Source organism: Epargyreus clarus, unplaced genomic scaffold, assembly GCF_041222505.1.
Source record: "Epargyreus clarus isolate Ecla_fem2 unplaced genomic scaffold, WU_Ecla_fem_2.2 ptg000016l, whole genome shotgun sequence".
Classification (NCBI taxonomy): domain Eukaryota; kingdom Metazoa; phylum Arthropoda; class Insecta; order Lepidoptera; family Hesperiidae; genus Epargyreus; species Epargyreus clarus.
Window position 1 is genome coordinate 2,179,305 of NW_027332224.1, and position 19,495 is coordinate 2,198,799.

General features: G+C 38.1%; 1 protein-coding gene across 1 annotated transcript in view; it reads left to right on the forward strand.

The window, feature by feature from the left end:
* The window catches only part of gem (transcription factor CP2 like gemini), a 56,881-nt gene extending 38,662 nt beyond the window's left edge, over positions 1–18,219 (forward strand). The window contains exons 13-19 of the mRNA XM_073081579.1: positions 13,170–13,231; positions 13,372–13,417; positions 14,325–14,415; positions 15,341–15,456; positions 15,832–15,906; positions 16,859–16,991; positions 17,832–18,219. Of these exons, the coding sequence (XP_072937680.1) occupies positions 13,170–13,231; positions 13,372–13,417; positions 14,325–14,415; positions 15,341–15,456; positions 15,832–15,906; positions 16,859–16,991; positions 17,832–17,978 (670 nt within the window). The 3' untranslated portion in view covers positions 17,979–18,219. The remainder of the gene's footprint in view (positions 1–13,169; positions 13,232–13,371; positions 13,418–14,324; positions 14,416–15,340; positions 15,457–15,831; positions 15,907–16,858; positions 16,992–17,831) is intronic.
* Positions 18,220–19,495: the final 1,276 nt, after the last annotated feature.

Below are 19,495 nucleotides of genomic sequence, written 5' to 3' on the forward strand. Positions count from 1 at the left end.
TTGTCGTCACGCACGAATGTCAAGTGAATAACGAGTACAATTGAGCGCGGCACGTTAATTGCGGCCGAAGGGCTCCGGATTAGACCAGTGCACTGGTGTTTACTAGATTCTATTCACGAATGACACGCGTATTGGAGGCGTATGATCGTATGACCGTACGACACTGTTGGGCGACTTGTTGGTAGATCTGTTTAGAGGAAGTTGTTACACTGTTGCCAGATGCTAAATAAGATCGGCGGTATGTGTGGTCGTATAACGTACGCACCAGACGGTGTGGCGAGCGTCATGCTCATCTGGACAGAGCCGGACAGGGTAACGCGCTTAGAGGATTGCGTTCCTTTAGAGATCTCGGAATAATTTACAAAGCGCCGAGGGGGACTCTATAGAGGTCAAATTTACACATAACCCTGCTTAAAATGAGGCACCTTATAAAATGCAGTGAGAAGTAAAAGTGAGAATATAAGGTACCTAGTGGTAAAAAATCCGTATTCTTTATTTATCACTTTCTTTAAATGTGAAACATGCATTACTTGATAATTTACTGTTTTTTTACACAAAAAAAAAATGTCTAAATACTAAAAACTAAAAGACTGTGTGGTCCTACCATTGAAAGAAACTCACGCCAAAATTGATTAAGTCATTTTCAAGTTAAATCCTTTCAGACCTTTGAAAATAATGACCAATTTTACCGGTTTTAACCGCAATGTCAATTTGCGTCCCATCACTATCATCATACTTAGTTTAAATTTAGAACGTAGTGATGGACCCACATCCGGTGTTTTGGTCCGTCGGCTCTAATTCGGAGCCCTACGACAATTGAGTCTTATTGTTCAATTGTCGTTCGTTTTAGATGACATTGGTTCACATTCACCGTTTATTTTTATTTTTAGTTTAGTATCTTTTTATTAGGCGGTGGGAGTATTGTTTTTAATGGTGAGCGTTAAAGAAATTAAGGTGGGTTTCGCGCTTAAAATAAGAGCATAATAAAAGCATTATGTTTACAAGCTATTTTGGCTTTATTCAATTACTAGTGGTGCCCGCGGCTTCGCCCGCATTTTAAAGATATTATATGACATACATAAAACAGAAAATTCGTACTTTCATTGGAATGACAGTGGTGCCATCTGTCGAAATTTAGTCTTACCAACTCCCAAACCTTAGTGGGCTCTTGGACAACAACTCTACAAAAGATCATCACTTGATGAAATGCATAGTTTCCGATTCTATAAAATGTATATAGACAAATATTCATTTTTATATAAATAGATAGATGATCAACTAATGGATAAGTAAAGTAACTGTAGGTAAAATCGAAAATCGAATTTCAATCTTCTGGGTTGAAAGATCGATTCACTGAATCGATCCATTACTGGAGTCCGTTCTGGTGGGATTTCCGAGATAAAAACTATCCTATGTCCTACCTCGGGTCTCAGACTATCTTTGTACAAAATTCCATTCAAATCGGTTCAGTGGTGTAGCCGTGAAGAAGAGACAGACAGAGTTAATTCCACATTTATAATATTAGTAAGGATTAGTAAGGAAGTAAGGATTTGCTGACGGATACATAATTTCAGTGCTTGTTTGATCCTGATAACCTTTTTTTTCGCTATCCTCGAAAAAATATCGAAGATAGAACGATTCTTAGGACCTCGATTTTTTGTGAATCGATTTATTGCACTTCGATTCGAATCGATTCAAACATCGATCTTTTCCGGTAAGAATTGCCATCCCTATTATAATCCCAATAAATCTATATAAACAAATATAATGTTGCAACCGTTATTTAGAGTATGCCAAAAGACTCACAAACGTAGGTAGAATCCATTACCGGAGACCGATTAAAGAAATCGACTTTTTTGGTCAAAAAGATCGTTTCTCTGATTAATAGATCTAAGATCGCTATCCCTAGTTCCTGTGGGATTTCTGGGATAAAAACTATCCTATGTCCATTCTAGGTTCTCATACTACCTTTGTACAGAATTTCATGAAAATCGGTTCAGTGGTTTAGGCGTGAAGAAGAGACATACAGACAGACAGACAGACAGAGTTACGTTCGCATTTATAATATTAGTAAGGATTAGTAAGGATATCGATTAAAATAATCGACTTTTTGGTCCAAAAGATCGATTCTCCGATTAATCGATCTTAGATCGCCATCCCTAGTTCCCGTGGGATTTCCGGGATAATAACTATCCTATGTCCGTTCTCGGGTCTCAGACTATCTTTGTACAAAATTTCATTAAAATCGGTTCAGTGGTTTAGGCGTGAAGAAAAGACAACCAGACAGACAGACAGACAGACAGAGTTACTTTCGGATTTATAATATTAGTAAGGATTTGAAGACTTACGTTATCAATTCTCGATAGATTTATATCTAAATAATGAATTAATTTGATTTATGTTTCGCTTTTATTTTTCAATTATTATTCATAATGATATCCATGATAAAGGAAGGATGAGTGCAAATCTTTATGAGTAAAAAGCACCAAAGCTTACGTTACTTTGATTTGCATGATGTCAAAGGTAGACAGAGAGACATGGTGTATACTGTATATATATGTGGTGTATATACTGTATGTTACAGTGTGTCAGTCTTACTTTTGCAAGTATTATCTTTTGTAAGTAAAAATAGAAATTCGCGTGAACTTACGCAGTTTTAATTTATAAACATACGTGTAGTATACGGTGTGGTAAGGGAGACATACTTTTCCGAGGCTTTCCAGCTTAATCTTCAAGGGTAGTAAGGTACCTGTGGCCAACACCAGGTAGGAATCTTATCTTATCTTAACTGGGATTGATTACTTCCTTCTGAGGTATTCCCGGAGCGCTATGACATGGGGCTCTTCAAAAAAGGTGTAAAAAGAGCTCTCCTCCAAAGCCGGTGATGCATTGGCGACTCCTCTGGTGTTGCAAATGTCCATAGGCGACGGTGGCGACGTGGTGTAGGTATAAATATAAAAAAAAAGATCTTTATGTTCGTCAGTACCACCTTATCATCACACTGGTGGAATACATGATGTTTTATTGCTGCTTCTATATTTCCGTAAATCCTTTACAACACTCGTATTGCTGGATTATCGATTCAAAAATAAATCGGGTATTTACCTTCATGTATCTTATCTGTATAATATTGTTGTATCTAGATGGTTTACAGTCAGTGAAACGTAGATTCGATGCCAAGAACCTTGAAACATTACTAAACACTTTGTAATGGATGTTAATGATGTGGATTATGTAGGCAATTGTTTGTGGGTGATCGTAGGCCTGTAGGAAGAGTATTGGTAATTTGTTCTAGTTAAGACGTTTTTTTGATGACTTGCGTTGTAATTGTACCGATCTGCGGACGGTTCCGGGTTTGATCTTGTCCCAATAAGATATATAAGTAACAGGTACATACAGTTATGTAATGTGCGTATGTGTGTATGTATGTGCGTGCTGTGTAATGTAAAGTTGTGTTTGTGTATGTTCATGTGAACGTCACACGAAATTTATAGTATAGAGACAATTTTAAAGAAGATTTTTTTCTTCTCCGCTTTTTTCTGAATTTCTATTATTGAGTCACGGATGCAGAAAGTTTATATATATATATACAATGTTTGAAATCAGTGTACGTTGTCTGCCTTTAATCTGGTTGGTCGTTAGTGTTTTTTGAAATTGGCAACTGTTATGCATTTTATGTACATCTGCCTTCAAATTCAAATTAGATAGGAGTTATCTCTCATATATATAAATATGTTTACTATCCCCTTCAAATAGAGCTGTAAAAATGCAGTCGTGATGCCGCCATCCTCAACGTATCTCCAATTATTATCATTGTTCCCTCCAGATCTCTTCTTCCGGTCAAAACGTTTCAGATAAGTGATCCCTCTCTAGACATAACCGACACAGGAACTTAGGTCAATTCAAACAAACCAGTAACATTACACAATAACAGTGCTACGGTCAGAGCAATCGGATTGTCAGAACCGACGCGAACGGGTTATCCTTCGGAAACGGGCGAATCCGGCCGTTCTAAATATAGCCAACTCGGTATATGAAAATGGGGGCGGAGTGACACATCCCATTCGGTGGTGTAACGATGAATAGGAAGTTGTTCAGTGGTTTGGAGTCCTCTCAGTCTGCAGTCATGCAGATTGGTAGACTTCACACTCTTGCGAACTTTTTTGAATTTCTAACCGCTATACTATCACAATTTTGAAGGTGGTAGAACCCTTTGTGGTTCGACTCCGGCGGCACCACCGTCACACCTATTTCTACCTAATAACAGCAGTGTGAGGCGCTGCTGTGTTCCGGTTTGAAGGGTGTTGTAAGGGAGACAGACTTTTCCGAGGCGTTCAGCTTAGTCCTCAGGGGTAGCGGCGCATCTGTGGCCGACCTCAGGTAGGAATATCTAATTCTATCTGGGGTTGATTACAGATGTCCATGGGCGGCAGTAGCCACTTACCAGCAGGTGGACTGTATGCTCGTCTGCTACTCCTATATTATAAAAAAAAAGAAAAATATCACACAACTACTCTGTCATGTCCATATTGTGTCCAAATGTCCAGGTCAAATTCATACGTTCAAAATTGTATACTTCTGTCTGTTACTAATAACAAACAAGAATTTTTCATACGCCGTCGCGTACTACCTAAGTACCTAGACAATGTAAACAAACTACCTGTTCTTGATAACCCAAGTGTTTCAACCACATAATGACGAGTGACGTACACTCGTCACACAAGACGGTCACAGTCAACGACCCGCCTAGCTAAATGGGTTGAGGCTTGCAGACAATGGTTAGCGTGTGGTACTGAGATGCTTTGAAAGTGTGACTGGAAAATTACGAGACTTTCGTGTACAACCACCAACATCAAGTGGTAATTGATGTTTTGGAATTGTATCTTTGGTCATGGACTGGTAAATTGTCACTGAAAATATGATTGTAGTAGTAATATGTAGTAATTAGGATCCAATATGACTCAGTGTCACCGCATCAGCCGGTTTCACCTTTTAGCGACTATTCTGATGATGATGATGATGTGTGTGTCATAAATGTGTGTTAAGGTAGATATATAATACCTAATACCTGTTAAAGAAATTTCATAGCTGTTTAACATTTCCTTGGAAAAACACAGAGTAAATAAAAAACAATAAAATTAAAACGGTGATCACGTAAAGACAAAAGGCTTACAAAAATTACTTATTGCTCCAAAATATCTCAGGTACGTACGTCTTCTCCTACGAAGAAATTAATAAATCATGCAAAAAGACAAATCCGTCCTTGTGCAAATGATGCAAATGACTTTGAATAACGACCGATCTTTGACAAACAAAAGTGTAAAAAAGATGAATTTACGTACATTGTGCAAAAACAATTGGCATGCAAACATTGTTCAACATATCAACATACGAGTACAGTAGAATTTAGCGAATGTCGTTCGAAGGTGGCGCGAACCAGCTCGAACGGGTGGCGATCGCACCTCTCGGTGAAATTAGTTGGCAGTTACCACTCTCCAGTCTTGTGATGTCGGTTGTTTGGTGGGCTGCTAACACACTTATTTCTGCATTACAATGTAACGTTACTGAACTGTTTTGAAGCATGTAATATAGGGCGAAGGTATTTTGAATAATGAGCGAGCAGCCTTATTTCTCAAAGACAGCAACATCAAGTCTACTTTTCTATTTGAATCTGGTTACTGATTAACATTTTAAAAGGAATATGTTTATTTATTATTATTTTTAGAAATCGGTTCTAATAAGTTCATTTGTTACTTCTAAAATAATATTCCATGTCTATATCTGGCTCGAAGGACCAGAATCTTTTGCGAGAACTAAGAATTTGGCTATGTTAAATACGAAGACTTCTATATAAATATCAATATATTTTTCTTTGATTCCGAGCTTATTTAATATCTAAAGAAATCAAGAAAGTTTCATATATTCCTGTAAATGGTATGAAATGAATATTTATTGAGTAGCGTACATTATGGCGACTTAAAAACCTATCCTCGAACTCCTATAACTCGAGATCCTATAACTAAATTAATTTAATTAAAAAAAAAAAACATCACTGCGATTACATAATTGCCTTTTTATGCCAATTATGTTTGGTTTATTACAGATATTGAATCAAAACTTTCCACATGAATCCTACTGAAATCCATGAAATCCTTAATACACAACTATCGGGGCCGTTCTCGCGATATGAAACAAGACAGATAAGCAGCTTAGCGAACCAGAATTTAGCGGTTCTGTCACCTTCACTTTTCAAAATGTGTTACAAACGACAATATTGCGAGCCACTTACATATTGAAACAATGTAGTTGCAATCTCTCTTTGATGTGAAAATTTATGACTACAAAAATTCTGACGGTTTAAAATCTCATATTGGTACATTTTTATCGTTTGGCAAAAGGCAAACATTAAAAAACTGGTTTAATGCTTTGTGCAACCCTTGTAAATTGAAAATGGCAGGTTTTAAAGCGTAAAATAAGTATTTACTTGTGCGTAAAAACACGCGGAGAAAATCCTCACACTGTTACTATATTATTGTCTAAGGTCGCGCTCATTGCGGACGCCTTAACGCTATTAATGTGATTTATAGTGATGCTCGACGGAGCTACCGTCAAGTGGTATCGAGCGATAAAGCCAATTCCATAGCTGAAACCGGATCGGTTAGGTTTACTAACAAATTGACACTCAATTGGCCGAAACTGCATCCAACGATTATTGGATCCGGTTCGTTGCCGATTCGTCTGACTCATGAAACGGTGGTATTGAGCGATTTAATCTAAAAATATCCTAGCCACTCGCGTTCACTTCGTTATCCTGTTACGTGACCGAGTTGCATAGAATTTTGTAATCGAGCGTAACGCGGGTCCAATGTTTGTACGTAACAAGCGGTGAATACCGAATCGATAATAACATAAAAGAACGTGTCGCCTCACTATTTGAGTGACGTAGCGCGATGCACCACTGCGAGCCGGCCGCGGCTCCCGCAAACCGATTCGAACCGGTTTCCATCCGATCGCGGAGCGCTTCACTCGCAACCAATCAGACGCCATTCCGGCCAGTCGTTTTCGTTCCGCCGTTCGTCGCGTTTGTCATTGTGCACGTTCGATTGTTTTCAACGTCGGTCGACATCAATTCGGAACCGAAACCGGTGTTATCCTGCATCCGAAACCCGTAACACGTTACTGGTTCGTTGCGATCTTATATCGGTGCGCGGTCGAATGATGTTGGATAAGTGAACGCAGTAGCAGTAGTAGTTCGCAGTAGTTTCAGTCGCGTCGGTGTGAACAAGCGCAGACCAATGGTTGTAGTGGCGTTCCGAGGCTCAGCTATGGTGGTCGGGGGTGCGCTGGCGTACCGCGTGCTTTCCGGGGCGTTTCTATTCTTCAATCTGGAGAGACAAGACTACAGCTGACTACGATTATGCTCGTACTAGAGCAGAGACTACGCGGACGGCACTTGGGCCGCGGGATCGTGCTGAAGGCCCGTCTGCTGCACGGCGTCGAGGCCAACGGGTGGCGGATGAGGTTCTCCCTGCTGAAGGCGGAGGTGGAAGTCCAGGCCGACCCGGAGACGTACATGGTGATAGCGAGGCGGCTCAGAGCGGCGAACGTTCACGTCAAGCCGTACCGTTCGCGATCGATGTAAATACTTTTTTAAACTTTTTAAAATACTACCAAAGGTGTACTTAAGACTAGCTTCACTATCAAGCAACCAACATATTATTATACATTAAACAAAACAGAACAGTGTTGGTTCTGTCGTCATATTTGTTGCCAAAATAAAGTGATAGACCAAGTTGTCGAATTTAAAATCAAGTAGACAAAATGAAAAACAGGAACAATACTCCAGCCTAGATATAAACACATCAGTTGCATATCCATTAATAATGTTGATAAACATTAAAAATGTTTACAACTTGAAGGTGGTAGAATCCTGCATGGTTCGGCTCTAGATGCACCAATGCCACACAAATTTTCACCTTATAATAGCAGAGTAGCACTGCAGTATTCTGATGAAGGGTGTGGTAAGGGAGGCATACTTAGAAAATTCCACTTAGGCCTTGGGGGTATAAAATCAGCTGCTACTTCTGAAAATAAGCTATTTTTGTAAGGCAACCCCTGTTTATTTTGAAGATTTTTATTTATAATATTTGTTGTTATTACGGCCACCATTATACATACACTGTAAAAGTTACAAGTGTCTATCGATTATGGTTCACGAGATAGAACCCTGTGACAGACAAAACACCCGGTTTAAACCCAGTACTGGGTTTAAACCCGATAAATACCCGTTTATACCCTCCCACAGGGTATTTATTTGGGTATTTAAAAATGATTTGATAAAATCTGTAGACAGTTTTAAAAAATAGTTCAAATATTTATTGAATAGATATACTAGAAGTTTCTATGGTATTTTCAACGTTTTTACATTTTTTAATGTTTTATTTTTGAGGTTTTACCTACTTTTTAACCAGACTGCCACAGAAGGGTTATGTTTTTCGCTCAAATTTTGTATGTTTGTAAATCTTTTTAACCAACTTCAGAAATATGTACTAAACCAACATTTATTTTAATTATATTTTACTTTGTAGTGACATAGAAGTCGGTTGTATTTTTTTGCTAAATTTTTTTTAATACATAAGGATCTGATTAGATAAATTTTAACAGTTAAGGTGTCGTTATATTTGTCTAAAATACCAAAGTGTAATTTTTTCATAGATAGGTGTTTGAAAAAAACTGAAAGGAGTTACGAGGCCAATTGTGAGAAAAAACTAAAACTGCATCATTAGATTTTTTGAAAATCCGGGAATAGACCGAGTTCATTTTAAAAAAAAAATCACACCCTGTATTATTCCATCATCGCATAGTCTCTTCAGGTTTTTTAGCTGATCCTTATAGTTTAGGATTTAGTCCTGAAGACTCATTTCAAAATTTCACCCTATAATAAATATTTTGTATACTGTAGTCAGAGGACGACATATACTATTTTTTATCAAGGAAACATACATGTTTTTGATACAAATCCAGCTCACACAACGAGGGTTCCGTACCACCCAATTGTCATATATTTTTTCATAGCAACCATAGAAGTAAATGTCTTGTGGAAATTTGTACTGTCCACGTATTACGGTTCAATAGATAAAGCGAAATATGCTGAAAAATAGCGGGTCCTTGTATGGCGTCTCCCATTTATTTTGATGCTTTTTTATTTTTAGTATTTGTTGTTATAGCGGCCAGAAGATATTATATTCTAGAATAACAACGGGTCGTGGACATTGTTTGAAATTTGCATCAAAAGCATAGGCTGATTCGCTTCTTACTTAAGTCTGCTTCTATAATGGCGTGATAAAATGGCATTTTGGCGCTGTAAATGTCTTTTTACAGTGCATATTTAGTACAGTATCATCATCAAAGTAATAATTGCACTTAAAAAAGGATAAATATGAATGAAAATAGTAAATACCCGAATAAAAACCCATTTTCGGGTTTAAACCCTCTGCCCATCTCTAACGGGCTCACAGCAGAGGCATAGTAACAGGGTTTCATGTCCACTCTTTAGCTACCTTAAACTGTTAAATCAATTTTGAATAAAATTTGTACCTTATTTCATTATATTTATTATAGCACCATCATCATCAACCCAGTACTGTCCCACTGCTCCTTACAGGTCTCCTCTCAGAATGAGAAGAATTAGGCCATAGTCCACCGCGCTGGACAAGTGCGTATTGGTAGACTTCACATACCTTTGAGATTTTTTTTATGAATTTCTCAGGTATGCAAGTTTCCTTACAATGTCTTCTTTCACCGTTTAAGCAACTGATAATTAATTTCTAATACGCACATAACTCTGAAAAATCAGAGGTGCGTGAGATTTGAACCTCGGACCCCTCAATCGAGAGCCCGATTTTCTTAACCACTGCTAAGCACCATAATTTAAAAAATAATACAGTAGGTATCATATTTCTAATTATGGTGCTATAATGGTGTGTTGTTTATATTATTACATGATTGCAACTATAACCCACTCGATACATTGTAAGAAGCTACATATAGGACATACTCAACACTGATGGTGTTAGATTAGATATTTAACTAGATAATTTAACATACTAACATAGATTAGTAAAGATACTTCGCCGCCTTGAAATTGAATAAAGCCACAAATGGCTTATTATCTTATTAGTAAGTTCTTTTTATGAATTCTTGACAAATAAAAACATTTTTAGAGAAAATTTACGAATAAATAGCTAATACTGCGTAATTTACATGAATTTACATAATAAATAAATAATTATTTCAAATATTTTAGGGATATGTTAGCACGGAGACGTGGCAAAACTTTTTTACGCAAGTATTTCAATTCTCAAAACTGGGTACATTTTCTAGTTAGGAGTGAGTAATCTTTACTAATCTATGCATACTAAGTATACTTTGTACAATTGTAAAGTTAATGGTCCTACATACACTTCCTGTTAATGGTGTGTTTATATTTATATCATCATCAACTCATTACTGTCTCACTGCTGGGCACCGGTCTCCTCTCAGAATGAGAAGGATTAGGCCATAGTCCACCGCGCTGGACAAGTGCGTATTGGTAGACTTCACATACCTTTGAGTTTTTTTTTATAAATCTCTCAGGCATGCAAGTTTTCTCATGATGTTATCCTTCACCGTTTAGCTATATAATTAATTTGTAATACACACATAACTTTGAAAAATCAGAGGTGCTTGCCTGTGATTTAAATCTTGGAACCCTCGATCAAAAGGCAGAGTTTCTTAACCACTAGACTATCATGTTGATGTACAAGCATTAATATTATGTACTTACTTACATATCATAGTTCTCAGGGGTGGTAATTCTTCTGTGATTGGTTTCCGATGAAACCTGTACTATATATGATTAGTTAAAGATGTCCATGAGTGACAGGCCACTTACCATTAGGTGGACTGCATGCTTGTATGCTTGTATTATTATTAACTAGCTGACCCGGCAAACTTTGTACCGCCTCAAAATCCATTTATCAAATATATTTGATATAAAGTATAGCCTATGTTACTCGTGGATAATGTAGCTTTCGAATGGTGAAAGAATTTTTGAAATTGGTTCAGTAGTTTTTGAGCCTATTCATTACAATCAAACAAACAAACCAAGTTTTCCTCTTTATAATATTAGTATAGATAGCACCTTCATCATCAATCCAGTACTGTCCCACTGCTCCTTACGGGTCTCCTCTCAGAATGAGAAGGATTAGGCCATAGTCCACCGCGCTAGACAAGTGCGTATTGGTAGACTTCACATACCTTTGAGATTTGTTTATGAATTTCTCAGGTATGCAGTTTCCTTACGATGTTTACTTTCACCGTTTAAGCAACTGATAATTAATTTCTAATACGCACATAACTCTGAAAATCAGCGTGCCTGAGATTTGAACCTCGGACCCCTCGATCGAGAGGCCGAGTTTCTTAACCACTGCTAAGCACCATAATTTAGAAAATGATACAATAGGTATCATATTTCTAATTATGGTGCTATAATGGTTTGTTGTTTATATTATTACATGATTGCAACTATAACCCACTAGATACATTGTAGGAAGCTACATATAGGACATACTCAACACTGATGGTGTTAGATTAGATATTTAACTAGATAATTTAACATACTAACATAGATTAGTAAAGATACTTCGCCGCCTTGAAATTGAATGAAGCCACAAATGGCTTATTATCGTAAGTTCTTTTTTTGAATTCTTGACAAATAAAAACATTTTTAGAGAAAATTTACGAATAAATAACTAATACTGCGTAATTTACATGAATTTACATAATAAATAAATAATTATTTCAAATATTTTAGCACGGAGACATGGCAAAACTTTTTTACGCAACTATTTCAATTCTCAAAACTGGGTACATTTTCTAGTTAGGAGTGAGTAATCTTTACTAATCTATGCATACTAAGTATACTTTGCACAATTGTAAAGTTAATGGTCCTACATGCACTTCCTGTTAATGGTTTTTTTTATATTCATATCATCATCAAACCATTACTGTCTTACTGCTGAGCATGGGTCTCCTCTCAGAATGAGAAGAATTAAGCCATAGTCCACCGCGCTGGACAAGTGTGTATTGGTAGACTTTACATACCTTTGAGTTTTTTTTTATAAATCTCTCAGGCATGCAAGTTTTCTCACAATGTTTTCCTTCACCGTTTAGCTATATAATTACTTCTAATACGCACATAACTTTGAAAAATCAGAGGTGCTTGCCTGAGATTTAAACCTCAGAACCCTCGATCAAAAGGCAGAGTTTCTTAACCACTAGACTATCCTGTTGATATACAAGCATTAATTTATCTACTTACGTTCTCAGGGGTGGTAATTCTTCTGTGATTGGTTTCCTGTGAAACCTGTACTATATATGATTAGTTAAAGATATCCATGAGTGACAGGCCACTTACCATTAGGTGGACTGCATGCTTGTATGCTTGTTTTATTATTAACTAGCTGACCCGGCAAACTTTGTACCGCCTCAAAATCCATTTATCAAATATATTTCATATAAAATATAGCCTATGTTACTCGTGGATAATGTAGCTTTCGAATTTTGAAAGAATTTTTAAAATCGGTCCAATAGTTTTTGAGCCTATTCATTACAATCAAACAAACAAACAAAGTTTTCCTCTTTATAATATTAGTATATAAAAATGAGTAAACAGAGCCTTACATTGCCACTAGTAAGATTCTTCCTTGTGAAATTCATGTACAAATCTAATCAGTTTCCAAAATTGAAAGATCATAAAGATTTTTTCATAGAGATGGTAGAGATTTATAAAAAAAAAATCTCAAATGTATGTGAAGTCTACCAATACACACTTGGCCAGCGCTGTGGACTATGGCCTAATCCTTGTCAATATGAGAGGAGACCCGTTCCCAGCAGTGGGACAGTAATGGATTGATGTTGAAAGATGGTAGAGCACTCCGAGGCACTTTACTGTCTCACATGTGCTCTACCTTTTTTTTATTTTCGAAGGGACAATAGAGGGGCAATAGAGACATATGAGGCATTTCTGCTTTTCTTATTAGGGATAATTTGCCTTTCGTTGATTTCAGCTGCAATCCTATTTGATATTGTAAGAGATAGTATTAAAATTACTTATTTGATTGTTCCAGTGTGGCACCCAAAGCGGTCACAAGCCCGATATTGGTCAACAAGCCAGTTTTATCACAGCCTGGTAAGTTAATTAAAGTTTAAGAAAAGGAAATAAATTTGAAATTTCAGCATTTAATTAATATTTCTAAGTTTATTGTTCATATTCATAAGATTGATTATAATACATGGACGATACTAATATTTGAAATATTTAATTTTCAGCTATACTTTCTTCATCCAATCAGATGAAGCCTCTATATTGTCAAGAGTGAGTATTACATTTATTATATTACACAAATATAAATATAAATAACATTTTGTTTCGCAAGACTTGTTAAGAAGATTATGAAGTTTTTAAAGGTGTTAAAATCCTTGGAGATTCGGTTTCAGAGGCACCACTGTCTCATATATCTTCCTCATTACAACTGTATTTAGCTCTATTGTGTTCTAGTTTAAGAAGAGTCTAATAAGGGCTTGCAGAAGAGCATCCAGCCTACCTGATGGTAAGCGGCTACTACCGCCCGTGGACATTTGTAATCAACCCCAGATTATATTCCTACCTGAGTTCAGTCACAGATGCGTTGCCACACTAGAGGACTAAACTGGAATGCCTCAAAATAGTATGTCTCCCTTACCACACCCTTCAAACCAGAACACAGCAGCGCTTAACACTGCTGTTATAACAGAAATAGGTGTGACGGCGGTGCCGCCGGAGTCGAACCACAAAGGGTTCTACCACCTTACTTTTGTAATCTATATAGTCCATGTTATTATGTAATATATTGTTATATACTAATATTATAAAGAGGAAATCTTTGTTTGTTTGATTGATTATAATGAATAGGCTCAAAAACTACGAGACCGATTTTAAAAATTCTTTCACCATTCGAAAGCTACATTATCCACGAGTAACATAGGCTATATTTTATATGATATTTGATAAACAGATTCTGAGGCGGTACAAACATTTCCGGGTCAGCTAGTTAGTTTTTTATATAGTATTATATAGTATATAGTAGTTTTTTTACCATTACCCCTGAGGACCTTGTCTTTCTTATCATTCCCTTCAAACTAGAACACAGTAACACTATTGTAAGGCAGAATACTTGATATGCACATGGTACGCAAGTGGCATTTAATATCAAGAGTGGCGTCTGATCTCGTGTCGTTTACAGCGGTGGTGACGTAAAGGTGGGTACTCCGCCGTGCCACTCGCCTGGTGCCATCCTCCCTGACCTGCCGCAACCCGCCGAGGATCCGGATAAGGTATATATTATCACTAATTTACTTATATACTTAGTTATTTATTTACTGGTTTGTTAATATACTAACGCATGTAATTAATAATGAATGTATATAATTTTTTTCTTATCAAATTTCATAATGAGGGAGAAATTGCAAATGTTGAGTTTAGAATTTTAGTATGCAAGTTAATAGATTGTTTAAATAACGGGCAAATGTCTTTTGCATTCACCAATAAAACATGTGACAAATAATTAAGAATACACACATATTTTTTAAAAATATGAAGTGTATCTTAGAGCTTTTGTACTTAGATCCCTCCAATTTAAAATGTCATCCAGCAAATAATATCAAATGAAAAACAGATGAACAATGTAGCTGTACAAAATCAAAAAATGCATACCATTTTGTAATTGATTCCCAGGCAACCTACGCTATCATACCATAACGTTGAAACCGCAATACAGCAGCACTTAACTCTGCTATTATTGTCCGCACCAAACTGCTAACCCGCTCCGAATATAGCAACGAGTCGCATCGCAATAGCAAATTGCAGATATTACCGGGACGAAAACAGCGCGGGACCCCCCGGCACCCACCGCTGCTCGCTCTCGCCCATGGATACATTAGTGTGCCCTTACGTTACGATGTAGATGCTAACTAATCTTGCGCGCAATAACTTCAGAGCGGTCCAGGAGTTTGGTGCAGACTATACCAGAAATAAATAGATGTGGCGGTGGTACTTTCGAATAAGAAATAAAAAAAATCTACCATCTTCAAGGTACCATAATAATTATTTGCCATTGCTTGTCTACCAATATGCAGACAAACTTGACCAGCGCGGTGGACTATGGCCTAATCCTTATTCTGATAGGAGACCCGTGCCCAGCAGTGGGCACTAATAGGTTGATGATGATACCAATGATTATAATAATAATAATGATTACAGAACAACGGTCTGTCGAAGGATGCGACATCGTCCGAGACCCAAACGTGGTTGGTTCAGCAACGCTTCGGCCAGCACGCTGCAACATTCACCAACTTCTCCGGTGCTGACTTGCTTAGGTGAGGAGCTTCTTCATGAAAATGGGGTGATGAATCACCACCCATTTTTTTTATATGGGAGTAGCAAAAGAGACAGTCCATCTGTTGGTAAACAGCTCCTCAACCATAGATGGGGTAGCAGCGACATCTCTTGACGAGTAGTAACATGTGTAGACTCATTATTCCCGAAAGACTATTTTATATAATAAAAGATTCAATAATAATTCCATTTTATTTTCTCTGACAATCCATTTTATGATACCTTATTCTCTAAACAGCATAATATCCTACTTTCTTTAAATTTCCCGCTAGATTGCTACTTACCAGCAGTTAAATAGACTCTTATACCCTTTACACCTGTTGTTATATTTATTCAGTTAATGTTATTGTTTGCAGGTTGTCCCGTGACGACATAATCCAGATATGTGGACTCGCGGACGGGATACGCCTGTACAACGCTCTGCACGCCAAGTGAGTTGAGTTTAAAATTAATTTATGATTATTTTTACATTCATAACTTAACGCCGTTTGTCCAATGCCACCGTCACCGAGCCGATATCGATAATTATAATTAATGACGGCGCCGAAGTAGCGTACATACATTTACTATAGCCGCTTGTCCACCGCACCGTCATCCCGGCCGCCGATATTTCAAGTAAATCGGCGTGACCGCTAGGTCGGCACCGAGATTTTGACGGGCCGATGTGCCGGCAATATAAAACACGTTTGAACTTGTCCATACACTGCCGTCACACGCGTGACAGCTGGAACAAACTTATCCGGCGATATCGGGCGCGGTGGACAAACTATCGCCGTCACGACATAATTAAAATCTGCCCGAAATAATCTCGTTTTCGGTATTGGCTCGGTGCCGGAGGCGGTGGACAAACGTCTAATACTAGAATTTTTAGAAAATAAAAGTATAAAATACTGCAGTCTGCCATCTTGTCTGTAACGCTCATCGGTGCGAATGACGTCATTTTTGTGGCCTATCACCGTATTGCTTGAAATGATTTTTGGCTCCTTCAATTACAAGGCGGTGAGATATCTATATTTATCTATGATTGAAGGCAGTGATAGCCTAGTGGTTAAGAAACTCGGTCTCTCGATCGAGGGGACCGAGGTTCAAATCCCAGGCACACTGCTGATTTTTCAAATTCAATTTATGTGCGTATTAGAAATTAATTATCACTTGCTTAAACGGTGAAGGAAAATATCGCGAGGAACCTACATACCTAAGAGATTTATAAAAAAGTCAAAGGTATGTGAAGGCCAATACGCACTTGTCCAGCGCGGTGGACTATGGCCTAATCCTTCTCATTCTGAGAGGAGACCCGTACCCAGTAGTGGGACAGTGATGGGTCGATGATGATGATGATGATGATCTATGATTGTATCAATAAGTTTTTATTATTATTCGCAGGCGCATCGAGCCCCGCCTGACGTTGTACGTTCGTGTCGCCGGCGGCGGCGTGTACTGCGCGCTGTTCCTACACGCGTGTCGTGCGATCGAGCTCCGCGCTCGCATCGCTGCTCTACACTCCGCACACGTGCAGGTGAGCTAGGGGAGAGGGGGAAGGGGACAACTGGGGGTGTGAGTGGGGAACAGCTGGGGGTACAACTGGAATGAGCAGCGGTAGGAGGTGGGGGGGACTGCTGAGGAAGGGGAGAGCTGGGGGTGACGGGTGAGCAGCGGTAGGCAGTGAAGGGAGCTGTCCGGCGAGGGGGAGTTTCAGGGTGACAGCTGGGGGTATGACAGGGACTGGGGTAAACAGGGGTAGGAGGTGGGGGGGGCTTGTGACTGTCCGATGGGGGAGGGAAGTAAGTTGATATAAGTTGGCGAAGAGGAGATGTAGAAGGGCAAAGTTGCTAGTAGCAGGCAGCAGATAAGGTGTGCGGAAGCAATGGGCTGTGTAAGCACTGGGGAGGATGTGTGGGTGAAGAGCGAGGGAATATATTGTAAATAGGTAGGAAATGATAGTGTACAGGAAAAGGGAGAGGGGTATATCTGGCTGCAGGTAGTCTGTGAGTGTGTGAGGGGAGAAAAGGGCAGTGGTGTTGTAGATGTTAACAGGGAGTCTGTGAGGGTGTCCGAAGAAAATAAGGCAGTAAAAGGGTTGTAACTGTCAGCAGAGAGGATGTGAGGGTATAATGGAATGTATACGATAGGGAAGTTGTAGCAGATTGATGGTCTGAGACAGGGTTGAGTAGCAGACAAAGTATAGGCTGTGTGTAATCTATCCTATTTTTGTCTACCAAAGACTTAAACTTTACAATTTCTAGTAGGCAGAAATTTTTAAATTACGATCTTTGGTAAGCAAAAAATTGGATTGATCGACTATTAATCAGGAATATAGAATATACAGGTATATTAACGCATCAATATTTGTCAACAGGATTGCGACACGATAGTGGTCTCCGGTCCGAACGGCGCTCGAGTTCGTCTCACAGATGACGTGGTGCGCCATCTGCCGGACAACTCTACATACACACTGGAGCGGATAGAGGACAACGCGCTACTGCTCAGCCCGACAGGGAACTGACAGTGGCTGTGGCAGGGTACTGACGGTGATGTCTGCACTCGGATTGGAATATAAATGCCCAAAAGTCAGGGTCCCTAAAGGTCTGTAAAAGACACCAAAATCAGGGCTATATGTCGCGTCATACAAGTTTAATAATCTATGTTAAACCGTGGTTTAGCTTCAAAATCACCCAAAGTACTCAATCGATAACTTCACGTACATACTCGAGTGGATAGAAGACAGAAGACTGACATTGACTGTGACAAGGCTTTTAAGAAATCTAAATCTAAGTAAGGTCCGTAGGGGACTGACGCTATACTTACTTGTCTATGAAAATAGCACCGTCTCTAAGGGTTTTCAGGAGGCTAAGATGACCGTTTGAATAATTATTAAGTATAGAGCCTACACGGTTAAGAACAGTAGGCATCCACCAAAAAACTATCTCTATTTATGAAACAAACGGTTACAATTCAAGATTATATGTACAACATGAATATTTAAAAAAGTATAAATGATACTTAATCAAATAGCCTTGGAGTTGGAAATCTGCCTCGTTCGAGGGTCTGATATGCAATCCCGGGGCACGCACCTCTAATTTTTCAAAGTTATGTGCATACTGCAAATTATCAGTTGTTATAATGATGAACAACGTGAGTAATCAAATCAATTTTTTTTATTCAAAATAGGTTCTTTACGGAGCACTTTTTGAATGTCAATACAACTACCACCACTTCACAAGGTGTTTCGTTATGGAGAAGTGGAAAGAAACTCCATAACACACATATTTTGAAAAAATAAAGTATGTCTAGACACCTAAGAGTTTAAAAAAAAGGTCTCAATAGTTTGTAATCTATCAATTCGCAACAAAAATTACACTGAAAAACAAACTGACTAATATTGACTGACAGCAGGGGACTGACAGTTTCTATTATTTTGTTTCTGTCAGTGACCCAATCCAAGGACATGACTATATTTAAAAACTAACAATTACAGAGTCAGGGTACTGACTTTGTCTGACTTTCCCTTATACAAGAATAATGTAATAATCCTAAATTAATGTTTAAACGACGACGGTCGTTGCTGTAGTTAAGTGGAATGCGAGATTACTATTATTATGACGTCATAATACGATTATGTCGATACAGAAGAAGGGGCCATTTTATTTGTAAAATACTAACACTTCACCTCATATGTCATATAATTAACCCTTAGGAATAATTGTGATTAATCTGAGAATAGTTATACTTCTTTTGGCGCGTTCGGGGAAACGAGTGTATTTTAATGTGGTACAATATTATGTGTTACGTGGGACGATGTAACACACTTTTTGTGTCTAGTGAAATAATGTGTGACAATGTAACACATATTTTGTGTCCAATGAAATAATGTGTGACAATGTAACACATATTTTGTGTCTAATGAAATTATGTGTGACAATGTAACACATATTTTTTTACAGAGGCTAATATTGTGCGCATATTTTTACACGTAATATTTAGCGTGACACGAAATAGCGCGTCACGATGTAACACACATTT